The sequence below is a fragment of the Balaenoptera borealis genome, assembly GCF_965194805.1.
Source record: "Balaenoptera borealis genome assembly, chromosome: 7".
In the NCBI taxonomy this organism is placed as follows: domain Eukaryota; kingdom Metazoa; phylum Chordata; class Mammalia; order Artiodactyla; family Balaenopteridae; genus Balaenoptera; species Balaenoptera borealis.
This window is the reverse complement of record NC_138864.1, coordinates 117,755,272-117,769,387: the sequence shown is the minus strand read 5'-3', so window position 1 is coordinate 117,769,387 and position 14,116 is coordinate 117,755,272. Positions and strand designations below refer to the sequence as shown.

Here is a 14,116-nt window from a genome sequence, read left to right as displayed (position 1 = left end):
TTCTAAGTAAGTGTTCCTCATAGAGTCATGCATTCGAAGGCTCTAGCCTACAGGCCTGAAGGAAAACGTGGCTCTAGAGCGCTGCCAATGCAGCATCATCTGTTTTAATACTGGGCGGGCATTTAGGACCCAGGTGTCCTCCACAGCCCCATGGTGGGAAAGATTCGATCCGTGGAAGGAAAGCTCATTTGTTTCTGAATCAGCAACACGTCAGAAAAGCCCTTCCCATCAGAAGCACGAGGACAGATTGAAACCAGCACCACATGTAGTCAAAAGAACTGCTTTTGAACCCTGGTCCTGCCACTTAGCCAGCTGCAGTGACCTTAGAAAAGTTATTAACCATGCAGTGTCTCCATTTCCTCACCTACAAAATACCAATAAATGGGGGTTAACCACAAATGTGAAAGCACTTTGTAAAATAATAAAGATGTGACAAGATTTGATCTGATTCCTCTTGGAATTGGGTTTTTACAGATAGCAGATATGGGCAAAGTAAAATGAAACACATGATCAGTTTCCCCTTAACACCAAGACAACGCAGTGGGCATGTTTTCTCACAGGAACAATTCATCCTGCCTGCCCTCATTGCTACTCTGAGAAGGGACTGAAGAATTCTGAGATCAGGCCAAAGTCATTTCCACCCATACAATCTTCCTTCAGATGCCAAACAAATCTGTGCCTGCAGCACACTTCCAAAGATCTAGCCCAAAATAAGTTGCTTTGATAATTTCCTTAACTACGTTATGCATCTCCTGAAGAACTTTATCAAACACTGTATGATTAAAATTATCTATTTGTTAGTGGACATTGAACATCATATTTTACAACCATAGAGCTTTCAAAATCAGGGTTCCTGCCAAGAGAAAAAGATGCTTCCCACCCATAGGGTTACTGTTCATCAGAAAAAGCCCGAAAGAGGAGCCACGGGTGTCTTCAAGGCACAAGAAGAATGTGTGAGCTCCGTACAGATTAATCATGCCCTGACAACAAAAATGAAAAGAAATAATAGTAGTATATGTTGAAAATGTTTGTATTCACCCTAAAATAAAATAAAAAGCCAGGCACAACACGTACTCTGTCAACACAATGTAGTCTAGTATTGTACCAAAAAGGTTTGGCAACAGTAACATGAACTGGCAAATGGATGGACAAAATACGGTTTATCCCAATGGAACACTGTTAGTAAGCCGCGAGGCTTGCAGGACCTTAGTTCCCCAATCAGGGACCTAACCCGTGCCCCCTGCAGTGAAAGCTCGGAGTCCTAACCACTGGACCGCCAGGGAATTCCCATCAACCTCATAAATGTTACGGTAAGTGAAAGAAACAGACACAAAAGACCATATATTACATGATTCCATTTATGTGAAATGTCCAAAAAGTCAAATCTATTGAGACAGAAAGTAGATTAGCGACTGCCTGGGGCTGAAGTAGGCACTGGATGGGGATGAGTTTAAGTCTAAAAGGGAATGAGGGATCCTACTGGGGTGCTGAAAATGTTCTGAAACTGGATTATGATGATGGTTGCACAACTCAGTAAATGTGCTAAAAACGATTAAATTGTACACTAAACAGGTAAATGTTATGGTATATAAATTATACTTCCATCGAATTATTTTTTTAATTGCAAAATATTTGCAATGATTTACAACAAAGTGTTGGCAGAAGATGATAATATTATGAGCAATTTTGAATTTCTTCTTTATGCCTAACTGTATTTTCTAATTTTTCTATAATTAACATATAATAGGTAGTATAAAAGTTTCAAATTTTTAAAAAGATATTGATCTGTCACAGGGCTGTGATAAGCACCGGTATAAAAAGAGAGAATGTGTATAAATGTAGGTGCTGTAAGAATAGAAGATATGGAGATCATAATATACAGAAAGCTTTACGAAAGATCCCTGTGTGATGTCGGAAACTGAACCCCTGGTATAGTGAGATGTTTTTAAAAATCGATATATTACTGATTGTGAGTTTATAAACCTTAAGAACAAATATTCTCCAATACAAACAGATCTAAATTGGGCAAAATAATACATAACTCTGTAGGCTACTTTACTCGATGGTATACTTTACTCTGCAGGGTACCTTCTGGAAAGGAGAGCAGGTATTCCTCACTGTAGGCGGCCAGCAAGAGGAAGGGAACCTCACCTCGGGGGGGGCGGCATCCCGGCTGAAGACGGGCCAGGTCCTCCAGGCCACGTTGTGCCCGTGCTGCTGGTGCACGTGTCCTCCCAGCCCGTACACGGTGGCGCTGGGCAGTCGGATGGAGAGCTGCAGGAACTGCTGGGCAAACTGGAGGGGCCCGAGGCCGGTGTCCAACCTGGAGAAAGGGCCACGGAGCAAGAGCGGAAGTCACCAAACAGCCCTCTCTGCCAGCAAACTGTCTGCTCCTTTCCCTGTACACTCGGAGAACAGCTGTTTCTGTGTCATCATCGTCCACTTGAACGCTACCTTTGAAGCGCTTTCTAGGGGGTCTCTGATTCTTTGATTCTCGAGGAGCACAGCACTGGCGATGTGAGGCCAGAAACTCAAGTCGGATGATTGAGGGAAGAGAGTAAATGCAACCTCACATCTGCTGTCCATCTACTTCCTGCAGGCACCTCTCTACATGCTTTATGAATATCATCTCAGCACACAGAGCAGCAGTGGATATTTTGATTCTCTTCCTAGGTCCAAGGAAACGGAGACTGATGAGGTGAGGTAATTTGCCTAATATCACACAGCTGACTGGTGATTCACGTGTGCTAGGATTTGAATACAGATTTCACTGACATCATCCTTGTATTTTCTCCAGTACAATTTATGATTTAAGCTTAAGCTGCTCTTAGGTGCTTGATGGTAAGTTTCTCAGGAAATAATACTTTGGAATGATAAACAGTGAAGCTGAGTTCCAGTGTAAATAGTAATCCAAAATATCAATAATAAAGTTACCTCTTTCATAGTATATGTGAATCACAAGTGTATTTATATAACTGAGCAAGTGAGCACATCACATTTTAGTATTCTTTGTTCTGCAGTCGTGACAGATTAAAGGTGTTAATGATTTACAGCAAAAGCTTTGACATTTTATCAGGTTCAAACATTTTCCCAAGTCATACTTAATCTCTTCACCCGGACCGCAGTTAAGTCAGAATGAGTGACACTGGGAAGTACATTCAAAGATATACAGAGTGTTGAAAAGCTCACAAGACTCTTTTGTTGCTGGTCCTCATTATTTTGATGCTGAAGGGTTTATGAATGACTTCTACGTGATAGCTCAAATTGGAGGTATCGGCAGTCCCATCAAACAGCTTAACATTTTCATGGGGGACTTCATAGCACATGTAGTTGAAATCAGTGATCTGTCAGATGGAAAACAGAAGGGACACTTCCTTGTAGAGCTTTTACAAAAGATTTTCACTCTCGAATAACCCTCACAAAGAATAGCTTCTAATTCTCGACCCTGTGTTTCCTGATTTGTAAAAAGGAAATCACCCAATCACATGTCCCCCATCAAATAAAAATTTGTCTGTCCATCCCATCGGGAGATTGCTGCAGAGAGAATCAGAGGCACCTCCGGCCTCCAGAGCTGAATGCAGTGCATAAAGAAAAATGATCTGAACCCAGAGTAGAGGCCGTGCTTTCTGCAGAGATGTCTTCAATGGTAACTATCAAACTAACCTTAAAATGAAAACGATTGGATGTCTGATATTCAGCTCTGAAGAGGGTGTCGATTATATCATGTCCAAACAGAGATGGGGATGGCAACCTTCTCAACTGGGCAGTGTACACTAGAGGTCGGGGAAGGAGAAAGAGAGAGAGAGGGGAGCTTTTAGCCTTTATTTTGCAGTTAACTCATCTGGTTCATACAAAGTTATTCCCTGGGGCAACATTAGGGCAGTGCTCACCTGTGCTTGTATTTGTAACCCAATTGCTGACTTCATAGCCCCAGTTCCTGGGGAAGAAGCACCAGGGGACATCAGTATCTGGCACAGACTTCCAGCAGCACTTATATTTCCATCTGCAGGCTTCCTGTAACAACGGCACAGAATTAGCATTACATGAAATGGAAGAAGGAAAGTATTGGTCATCTACTTACTTATAACCAAATTCCAAGAAGAATTTATGACAGGTCATAATTCCATTCGGTCATGTATTTATTCTTTTTTTATTCATACATTTATCCAGCCATCCAATATGCATTTATTACCTACCAAACAAGGAACTAATAATACAGATAAATAAGCTACAGTTGTTGCCTTCAGCAAACTTACAGTCTCGTAGTAAATCCAGGCAATCTCAGTACGATGCGTGCTGCAGTGGAGGGTGCCCGGGGCTAAGGGAACACACACACACACCAGCCATGGGATCCAGCCTCGAAGGCTGTAAGTGGGGTGGGGAGGGCTTCCAGCTAAGTGAAAGGTAAGTCCAGTCCTCATGTACCAGGAGGGGTTAGACCCATGGTCAGCAGAGCAGCACTCCAAGCAGAGGAAGCAGCAATGCATGACAGACTCGGAAAACCCACAAGGTCATTGTGACAAGAACACTGAGGAGGAGAAATGAGACGGGAGGCACCCAATATCCACACCACCAGTGAGCTGGATGCCGGACCAAGCGCTTCGCACTTTCATGAGGAAGAGTCATGGAAATGGCTAACAATATGGCACGGGGAAATGCATTTCTAAGAAGTATGAAAAGGAAAGCAAAGCAAAACAAAACAGAGAAAATGAAGATCAAACTGGGACAGACAGTGACATCAAAAAATTCACAGTGTCCACAAGGTAAAAATAAACTTTGTGGTTTCTCAGAGTGGTTTGATTATAGGTTTTCTAAATTATTATTATTTGGTGAGACATATTTTCTAAAGATCCTACAAATGTCAGATTAATTAATATAAAAATTTGTTTTGTTATAATATAATAAATTAAATAAATGGCAAATTGAACCAAAATGTTGAAATAAGCACAGGCATCCACCTCTCCACCCAACTAAATTTACATGAATTGAGAGAAGTACCATTAAGAAAAAGACGACAAATCCATTTTAGAACAGCAAAATATAATTCAATACAGCAGACCAAAAAAGTTATGAAATTCCTGAAACATAGAAAATCGACTTTATCAACTCTAGGGAAAACATATATTCATAGCCTAAAACACAAGAGAAGAAAAAGAACTGCTCCAAGTCAGGTAGGTGTGGAGAAGTGGAAGAGAACCTGGGCTATAGTTTTGGAGAATTAATTGGGAAGCTCTAGAATGAACATTTAGCCAGCCAGTCAGACATTCCTTACAGCTATTGGTCAGCTCTTGCTAATGGGTGGGCATCTGAAGTATTTGTTCATAGGCTATAGGACTGAGGAGAGATTCTGGGAGCCAGAAGGTATGGCGATGCAGTAGCTGATAAACTGCCCCCGCCCCAGCCTCCACCCCCAGGCAAGTGTCCATTTTTCTCTCTAGCAGTCCTTTCCTTCTCTCCTAAATACTCAGTGTGAGCTAAAGTAAATAGGACAGGCAGTCGTACATAAGGAAATAGAAAGATGACAGTCAAGAACCACCGAACATTTGAGAGAAACCAACATCATGATAGAAAGGCAACAAACATAATAAACAAATTGGAGGAAGCAGTTAATAGAAATAAACATTACGAGCCTTCAAAATAAAAATAATTACCACCTTCAGAAGAGATACACAGCTGTTGCTTCCATTAAGGAAAGCAACAAAGAATATTGAAAGTTAAGCTACCTAACAGCAAGGTTTAAAACTCCTTCATATTTGGACTGAATAACAAAAAGGAAACAATAAAAGAAAAAAGTGTCAAGGCAACAAAAATATTTTTAATTAAGTTTAGGATTATCCAAGAACATAATACACAAAGGTAAAGAAATGGAAGTATGAAAGGGTAAGTCAAGTGACCAATGGACTCAGACAGCAACATTCAAGTAAAAGATTCCAAAAGGAGTGAAAAGAGAACACAGATGAGGGAAGGGGGAATCAAGGAAAGAAAGTAATGTTATATATCATGAACAACTCAATATACAACACAGGAAACTAGAAAAGGATAAAATAAATCCATAAAAGCTACATGAAAAACTAATGAGTAAAAGCAGTAATTAATGAAAGAGAAAAGAAACATGTATCTACAACCGTTAATTCAAAACATGAAATTCATCTAAGGTCATGCGCTATGGTGTTGTCAGCAAGCATAGTAAGTAAGCCAGACACCACATGAAATAGACCTTGTTTCCACTACTGATTTGAAATTCCACTTTTATTATAAACTAAATTTAACTGCACAATATGCATATGTGTTTGGGGACTTCCTATTATATTTGAACGGCATATGTATCAATTCCTGCTATAATTCCACACTGATAATTACTATAGTGTGAGGATATGTTTTGGTATTAGTTTGGCAGATTAGTAAATCTAAAGGAGACTCTTTGAAAAGACCTAAGAAATATCAAAACCTTATCACGTCCTATTTTGACTAAAAAGGAGGGAGACAAATAAGATTAGGAACAAAAAAGGAGAATGACAACAGGTACATAAGATTTCTTAACATAAATAAGAATTATGAGAAAACTATTTATACAAATATTTACCAATAAATGTGAAACTGTAATTCAAATCATCAAATAGTATAATATTAGATAATCAAGATTAGATAAGAAGAGACAGAAAACCTGAAATGACATTAACTATGAAAATTGTATAAATAGTCAAAGAGCTTTCCCTAAAAAAATGATACTTTGCCCAGATGATTTGGGGAATAAAATATTCTCATATAATATATATATATTTTCAGAACAAGGTGGAAAAAGAAAGTTTCCTGATTCATTTTATTAAACTGGAATAATTCTGGCAACAAACTAAACAAGGAAAGTCCAAGTAAACAATCAAATAAAAATATATAAGCTAATATCACTTAAAAAAACAGAGATGTGTAAAATTTTAATAAAATGTTAGCAATATGAATTAGTGTATTAAAAGAATTAAGGCAAAATAGCCAAGTAAGGGTTATGTCAAGTGAATGCTATAGTGGTTCAAAATTAAGAAATCTTTTAATGTAATTTACAATACTGACCAAAAAAAAAAATCATATGATCATCTCAAGCAATTTTTAAAATAATGCTCTATATTTAAAAAGCAAGTTATAAAATAAGCTATATAGCACAATTAAATTTATGTTAAAACAAAACCAAAATATATAAATATATGTGCAAAATATATAAATAACGTATGCAAAAGCATAGAAAGATCAAGAGAAGGATACATACCAAGCTATTGACCTGATTCTGGGTAGGTGATTTGGAGGCAGAGAGAAAGCATTATGCATAAGGACTTTCCTATTTTTTTCTGTACCTAACTATAACATCTGAATCCTTCTTATTAAAGTAATATATCCAAGTATAGATTTTGTGATTTAAAAAACAAAAGAATAGGTCACAATACTACTCATTTGGAAAAGATAAAGTACTAACAAGCATTTTATTTTATTTTTTTTCCTGTCTTTTTTTCTGACAAGTATTTTAGATGCTAACATCTAATGTAATTGCTCTGAAAAACCACAATATGAATATAAGAAATCAACGTTTCATGCCCATTATAAACAAAGCAATTACATTACAACCATACAATCTTCTTAAATGTACTTACTAATTCTCCACATATATATAACTGACATTCCTGCCTCTTCCTCTTTAGATAACAAAAAAAGTTGGAGGGGATCAGTGGAGAAAGAGTTTTGGGGTTCTGGATAACTTCTGGGTAGCTGATTTTCCTAAATCTGAGGCAGACATTTAAGTACCCCTTCTACCTCTGAGTCTGAGGTCTGTAAAGTTTAAAAGGTCAGTTGGATTGCCATAAATTGTTCCAAAGTTTATCGACCTCTATAAAAAAAAAACAACAGTAACAAAAGAAATCCAGTACAGTCAGGTAAACATAACACTTTCGCCTTCAGTCTACCCTAACATTCCTATTTCAGGTTTAAGCCATTACCTGTATCCCAGACACCAAAAGTCAAACCTTTGAGATATACATATCTCTTTCTTTTCCCTTTCCATAGTCACACAATAACACAGACCCTCATAAACTCACGCCTGGATTATGGCAGTTGACTCATAACAAGTCTCTATCTCTACTCTTTCCTTAATACCAAGCTTTTCTAAAGCATACTCTCCAGTTGCCTTCCAAATAGATTTTTATGTCATTTTCCACTCAGAAATTATTGACTAATAGAACTTGAGAACTGAAAATTGACTTGGAAATTATCTAATCCAACTTCCATTTGATGCAAGGATTTTTTCAGTAAAGTCTCTGATAGATGCTTTAATTCTGTGAATCATGTGTAGCCAACTTCTTCTAAAATTAGAAATTCTCTTTTAGAGTTAATATTTTACTGAAAAGTTATTTCTTAGGTTTATTTAAAATCAGTCTCCAGAAGGTTCCATTCCCTAAAATCTACTAAAGTTGCATATTGATTTTCAGATAAGATATCCCAAACTGTATTGAAAAATTAGAAGGAAAAAGCATCTTTAGTGTTATAAGGAAAAAAAGTGCACATTTGAGAAAATCTTAAACGGTCATTATTTGCAGGTAACATTGTTGTATAAGGAAAATCCAGGAATCTATAGACAAACTAGGAGAACTAATAAGTAAATTTAATATGATTTCTGTTACAAGATTAATAAATATTCAAAAAATCAATTTTAAATCTATATGCCAACAGGTAAATGAAAAATTAAAATTTAAAATTAACATTTAAATAAAATCAAACATCAAGTACTCAGAAAAATTTTGGAAAAAATTTCATCCTCTATACCAAAACTTTCAAAACTAAAAATCTTAATAAATACAGGGATATACCACATTAATGGATTAGAATATTTACTCTTGTAAAGATGTCAATTCTCCCAAAATTAATCTGTGACTTTTATGTGATCAGAATCAAATGTCTGGTAGGTTTTGTGAGGAAGCTGACAGGCTGATTCTAAAATATATTCAGAAATCTAAAGGGTCAAAAATAGGCTAGGCAATCTTGAAGAAAAATAAGAATAATTTGGAGGACTTACACAACTATATATCACGACTTACTATAAAGCTATAGTAATGAAGGCAGTGTGGTACTGGCAAAAGAACAAACTCTCTTGTAACAATGGAACAGAATAGAGATTCCAGAAACAGATCCACACATATAAAAACATATGATTTCTAGTAAAGGTGGCATTACAATGCAGAGGGGAAAAGATTGTAATTTCAGTAAGTGGTGATGGGTCTATTAGAAATTCAAGAAAAAAAAATGTCCTGGACTCCTACCTGATACCATACACAAAAACCAATTCTAGATTGATTAAAGATCAAATTTGGAAGATAAACAACAATGCTTTTAGAGAAAAAAATAGGAATATATTTTTCTAATGTTGGAGTAGGCAAAAATTTTTAAATAGAATACAAAATGCACTAACTATATAAAATTGATAAAGTGGGTTTGTTAAAATTAAGAACTATTTTTCATCAAAAGTCACCATTAAGGGAGTTAAAAGTAAAACAACAGCAAAGGGAGATACTTAAAATTTATATAAACAGAAGATTTGCATCCAGAATATGTAAATACTACAAAGCAATAAGAAAAATATGAACAGCCCAATAGAAAACACTGGACAAAAAGAGAAATGGAAAGGACACTTCACAAATAATGATTATCCATCTAGCCAATCAGCATATGAAAAGGTGTTTAACTTCATTAGTCATGAGGAACATACAAATTAAAACCACAGAATGTTTATATTGAAAAAGGAGAAAACACCAAGAGTAGGTTAGGATGTAGAGCAAATTAACTCATATTTAATGCTAGAGTAAATTGAATGTAAATTAGCACAAATACTTTGAAAGAACTTTTTTGCAATATCACCGAAGATAAACATGTACATACCCTATGAACTGGAAATTTCATTCTTATGTATGATTATTTGCCTAGGATATCACTGTATGCTTAACAACAATAAAAAGAGCTACAGACCATTTTAGAAACAACAGGAAATTTAAGTTGGTCAATTATATAATTAACATAATATAGTATAATATAAATATATAAATATAATATAAAATAAATATAAGATAATCATTAGTAATAAAAGAAGCACCAGTTAGAAAATATAATGAATGGGATGACATAGAAACTATGTATATGAAATATCTAGGAAGAAAACTTCATAATGCATATGTAATAAAATGTATATGAAGAGAAACATAAAACAGTTGAGAAATATGCATGTATATAAAAAAAGAGTTGAAATTGAGAGACTTTCTATGTTTTTAAGATGGGAAGGTTTAAAATTATTATGTCATTATTACCTATATTTCACCTAAAATTTAATGCAGTCCTAGTTAATATCCCAATAGGATATTATGGGATATAGAGTATAGAATATAGAATAAAGAAATACAATCTAAATATGTATACCTTTATGATAAAGTCATTAAGTCACAACGAAGCAGGGTTCAAACAGTTGATATTCTTGTGGAAGCTACTCAGGTAGAAAACCTGTTTTTTAGCACGTGTTCGTTGGGATGGCTTGCCAATAACATGATTTCAGATAACTCTTGTTATAACAAGTCACTTGAGCTCTACAAGTGACTCAGCCATCCATATGTGCTTGATGGCCTCTATTCTCAAGAAATACATAGTCTAGCCCTCAAACATTTAACCTTTCCATGGCTATCCTTGGAATCACACTACGACACATGTAGCAACACTGAGAGTTCTCCCTCCACTCTGGACTTTAGACTCCACAGGCCAACACTTTTTAGTTTCTCCTCCTCTTCCCTTTACCCCAGGCTGCTTCCCTAACTTCCTTAGTGTTGCTGTTTATTTCATCAGGCAAGAAAGAAAGAACTCCAAACAAATCAGAGGCCCATATCCACTCCATCACCACCTTCTCCCCGCTTCACATACTCATTTCTTTTCAATGAAACCCAGCAGACCAACAGCAGGGACCCTTTTTCTCTGACCTCTGTCACCGCCTGGCCAGGGGTGCAGTCTATCCTTTCTGATTCAGGGGTTTCTGGGCACTCCGGAATAAATGAAGTATCTGCACAGAAATTAAAGGACAAAGTTGAAAATTAGTAGTGTAATTACAGTTCCAGGAAGGAAGCAGTTCCAGACTTGCAGCCAATTCTCCAGTCAGTGATCACTAGTAGCTGCGTAGAATGTTTAACACTTCTCCAAGGGTTAAACACATTTACTTTTTGTTGAGTTGTTTTTTTTTTTTTAATATAATTCACATGCCATAAAATTCACCTGTTTAAAACGTACAATTCAATGGCTTTTAGTATTTTACAAAGTTGTGCAACCAACCACGACCATCTAATTCCAGAGCATTTTCATCACCCCAAAAAGAAACACACATCCATTAGTGGTCACTTCCCAGTCCCCTCTTCTCCCAGTGCCTGGTAAACAAGAATCTACTTTCTGTCTCTATGGATTTGCCTATTCTGAACATTTCATATAAACAGAATCATAAAATATGTGGCCTTTCACATCTGGTTTCTTCCACCTGTCATAATGTTTTCAAGGGTCATCCATGTTGCAGCATGTAACTCTATTCTTTTTCATGGCTGAATCATATTCCATTATACGAATATAACACTTCTCAAAATCTATTCATCAGTTAATTTACATTTGGGTTGTTTTCACTTATTGACTATTATACAAAATTCTGCTATGAATATTCACATACAAGTTTATGTGTGAACATACATTTTAAATTCTCTTGATTATATAAGGTAGAAGTGGAATTGCTAAGTAATATAGTTAACTTTAACTTTTTGAGGAACTGTCAAATTCTTTTCCAAAGTGGCTGCACTATTTTACATTCCAACCAGCAGTGGATGAGGGTTCCAATTTCTTCACATCCTCAACAACACTTGTTATTGTCTGTCTTTTTTTATTATAGACAGTTTAGTTGGTGTGAAGGGTATTTCGTTTTGACTTGCATTTCCCAAATAACTGATGATATTGACTAGTTTTTTATTGGCCATTTGTAGACCTTCCATGAAGAAATGTCTGTTAAATTCTTTGCTCATTTTAGAAATTTGATTATTTTTCTTCTAATTTTGAATTGCAGGATTTCTTTATGTATTCTGGATTCCAGACCATTATTAGACATGTCATCTGCAAATATGTTCTCCCATTCAGTGGGTTGTCTTTTTGTTTCCATGATAGGGTCCTTTGAAACACAAATTTTTTGATTTTTAAGTCCAATTTGCCTATTTTTTTTTTGGTTGCTATGCTTTTTTGAGTGTCATATCAAAGAAACTGTTGCCTAATCCAAGTCACAAATATTTACACCTATTTTTTTTTCTTAAAGTTTTACAGTTTTGGCTCTTACATTTTGACCTGTGATCGATTTTGAGCTGTATTTTTCATATCATCTTACAGAGTCATAGTAATGTTCCTAGAAAGTGCCTTAATGTTTACTGTGAAGAGTGGTGAAAACAGATTGAGCAGGTAGGGTTCTGCTCTGGGTACAGTTCCTTTTCACTGCATGCTAAATCTACATTTATAAAGTGAGTTTATCAAGCAAAATAAACCTCAAATCATTTTAAGAATAGATTTTTGTACTGCATATATGATTTTATTATTTAGAGTATAAAGTGTGCATGAAGGAGAAGACATTCTGTTTGATGTTTCTGTGAGAGAAGAGTTTCAAAAGTATCTATGAAGAAATCATAGCTATTTAATCAGAATATGGGCTGGAGGTTAATTGTAATTGTCAAATTTAGGTCAAGTAAATCAGTCCTTAACTCCCCTGTAACCCAATTTCCTTTTCCGTAATGTAAAGTGACTGGGCACCATTACTATTCTTTCTTCTTGAAGATTCTATTATGACATGAGTCTAGGTTGAAGAACAGGCTTCTGAAGAGCCTAATTTTTCATCTTGTTAAAATTGCATCAAATGGGACTTGTGAAACCTCGAATATCACTAGCATTCAAGGTTTAGTTGCAGAAAAAGAACACACCATTTGGAAATTTATTTAAATTAATTGTGGATGTATATTTTGAATAATGCAATGTGGTGGCACGCTGAAGAATGAAGAAATAAAAGGATGCCTTTGGCATCCAGAGGGGACTTCTGTTCCAATCCTTCCAATCCAGCAGCCACAAGCATTTCCCTTACCTGAAGGATTCTCCAACACAAAAAGCAGCAAGAGGATATCTACAGCCAATACAATTAGGATGAAGATGATCAGAAGGACTTGCAATACACTAAGCCTCCTCGCCATCTAGATGGACATAGATAACAGGATTGAAGTATGCCACAAAACCCCACCAATCCAGAAGAACAGACAGGCATCCTGATTACAATGTGAACTCCTTTGCAAGATGAGTTGATTATCAGCTTTAGTCTTTACGTAATCCAGAGAGTATTTGTTTTCACTCATCACAGTGTCTCCAATTAACTTTAGTCAGTGCATCCAACACCTGCAGGACTCTTGCCCTTTTTGTCGGCAGAGGGATTGAGTACTGTCTAAGGAAAAATATATCAGACATAAAGAACTGAAGGGAGGAAGGGAGGAATGGAATAGAGCATGGGAGAAAGAGAGATGAGGGGTTGAGATGGCTCACAAAGCACTTCTAGATGCCACTTTGATCTTCACACCCTCCCTGGGCAGAGAGAGGAATGTCCGCTCAGGGAGGTGAAAAGTAGCAAAACCTGAATCCAGGTCTTCGTATTTCAATTCCCATGCCATGATGCTGAGGTGTTTAACTGTTTAGAGCTCACTAACCCTTTTAAGAATCTGGTAACAAAAATGAACCTAATCCTGATCTTCAACATCATGCTTCCTTGTATGTTCACAGCACACAAACCCATATACATTTAGTGGCTCACAGTAGCTCTAAAGATCAGGCCTAGACCCAAGTTTTAAAATATTTGGTATTTTGGAGGGTGTGAACTGAACTGGGAATTGAAGAACTTCAATTCTTGCCCTAGTTTTATATTGACTGATGGGTATTTCAACAACTTGGATGTGTGTTTCCTAATCTACAAAATGAGGTCAGATTCTGGAGGTATTCATTTTTCCACTCTAATTATAATTTATATATATATATATGTGTATATATACATATATAT

At 36.2% G+C, this 14,116-nt stretch overlaps 1 protein-coding gene across 1 annotated transcript in view; it reads right to left on the bottom strand.

Moving 5' to 3' along the window:
• Window positions 1–14,116, bottom strand: part of LOC309632651 (putative maltase-glucoamylase 2) — a gene marked incomplete at its 3' end in the record, with an annotated part of 68,515 nt that extends 54,399 nt beyond the window's left edge. Inside the window, 8 exon segments of the mRNA XM_082400412.1 lie at window positions 829–980; window positions 2,152–2,323; window positions 3,190–3,344; window positions 3,445–3,454; window positions 3,557–3,773; window positions 3,891–4,073; window positions 10,895–11,101; window positions 13,034–14,116. Coding sequence (XP_082256538.1) covers window positions 829–980; window positions 2,152–2,323; window positions 3,190–3,344; window positions 3,445–3,454; window positions 3,557–3,773; window positions 3,891–4,073; window positions 10,895–11,101; window positions 13,034–13,265 — 1,328 coding nt within the window. The 5' untranslated portion in view covers window positions 13,266–14,116.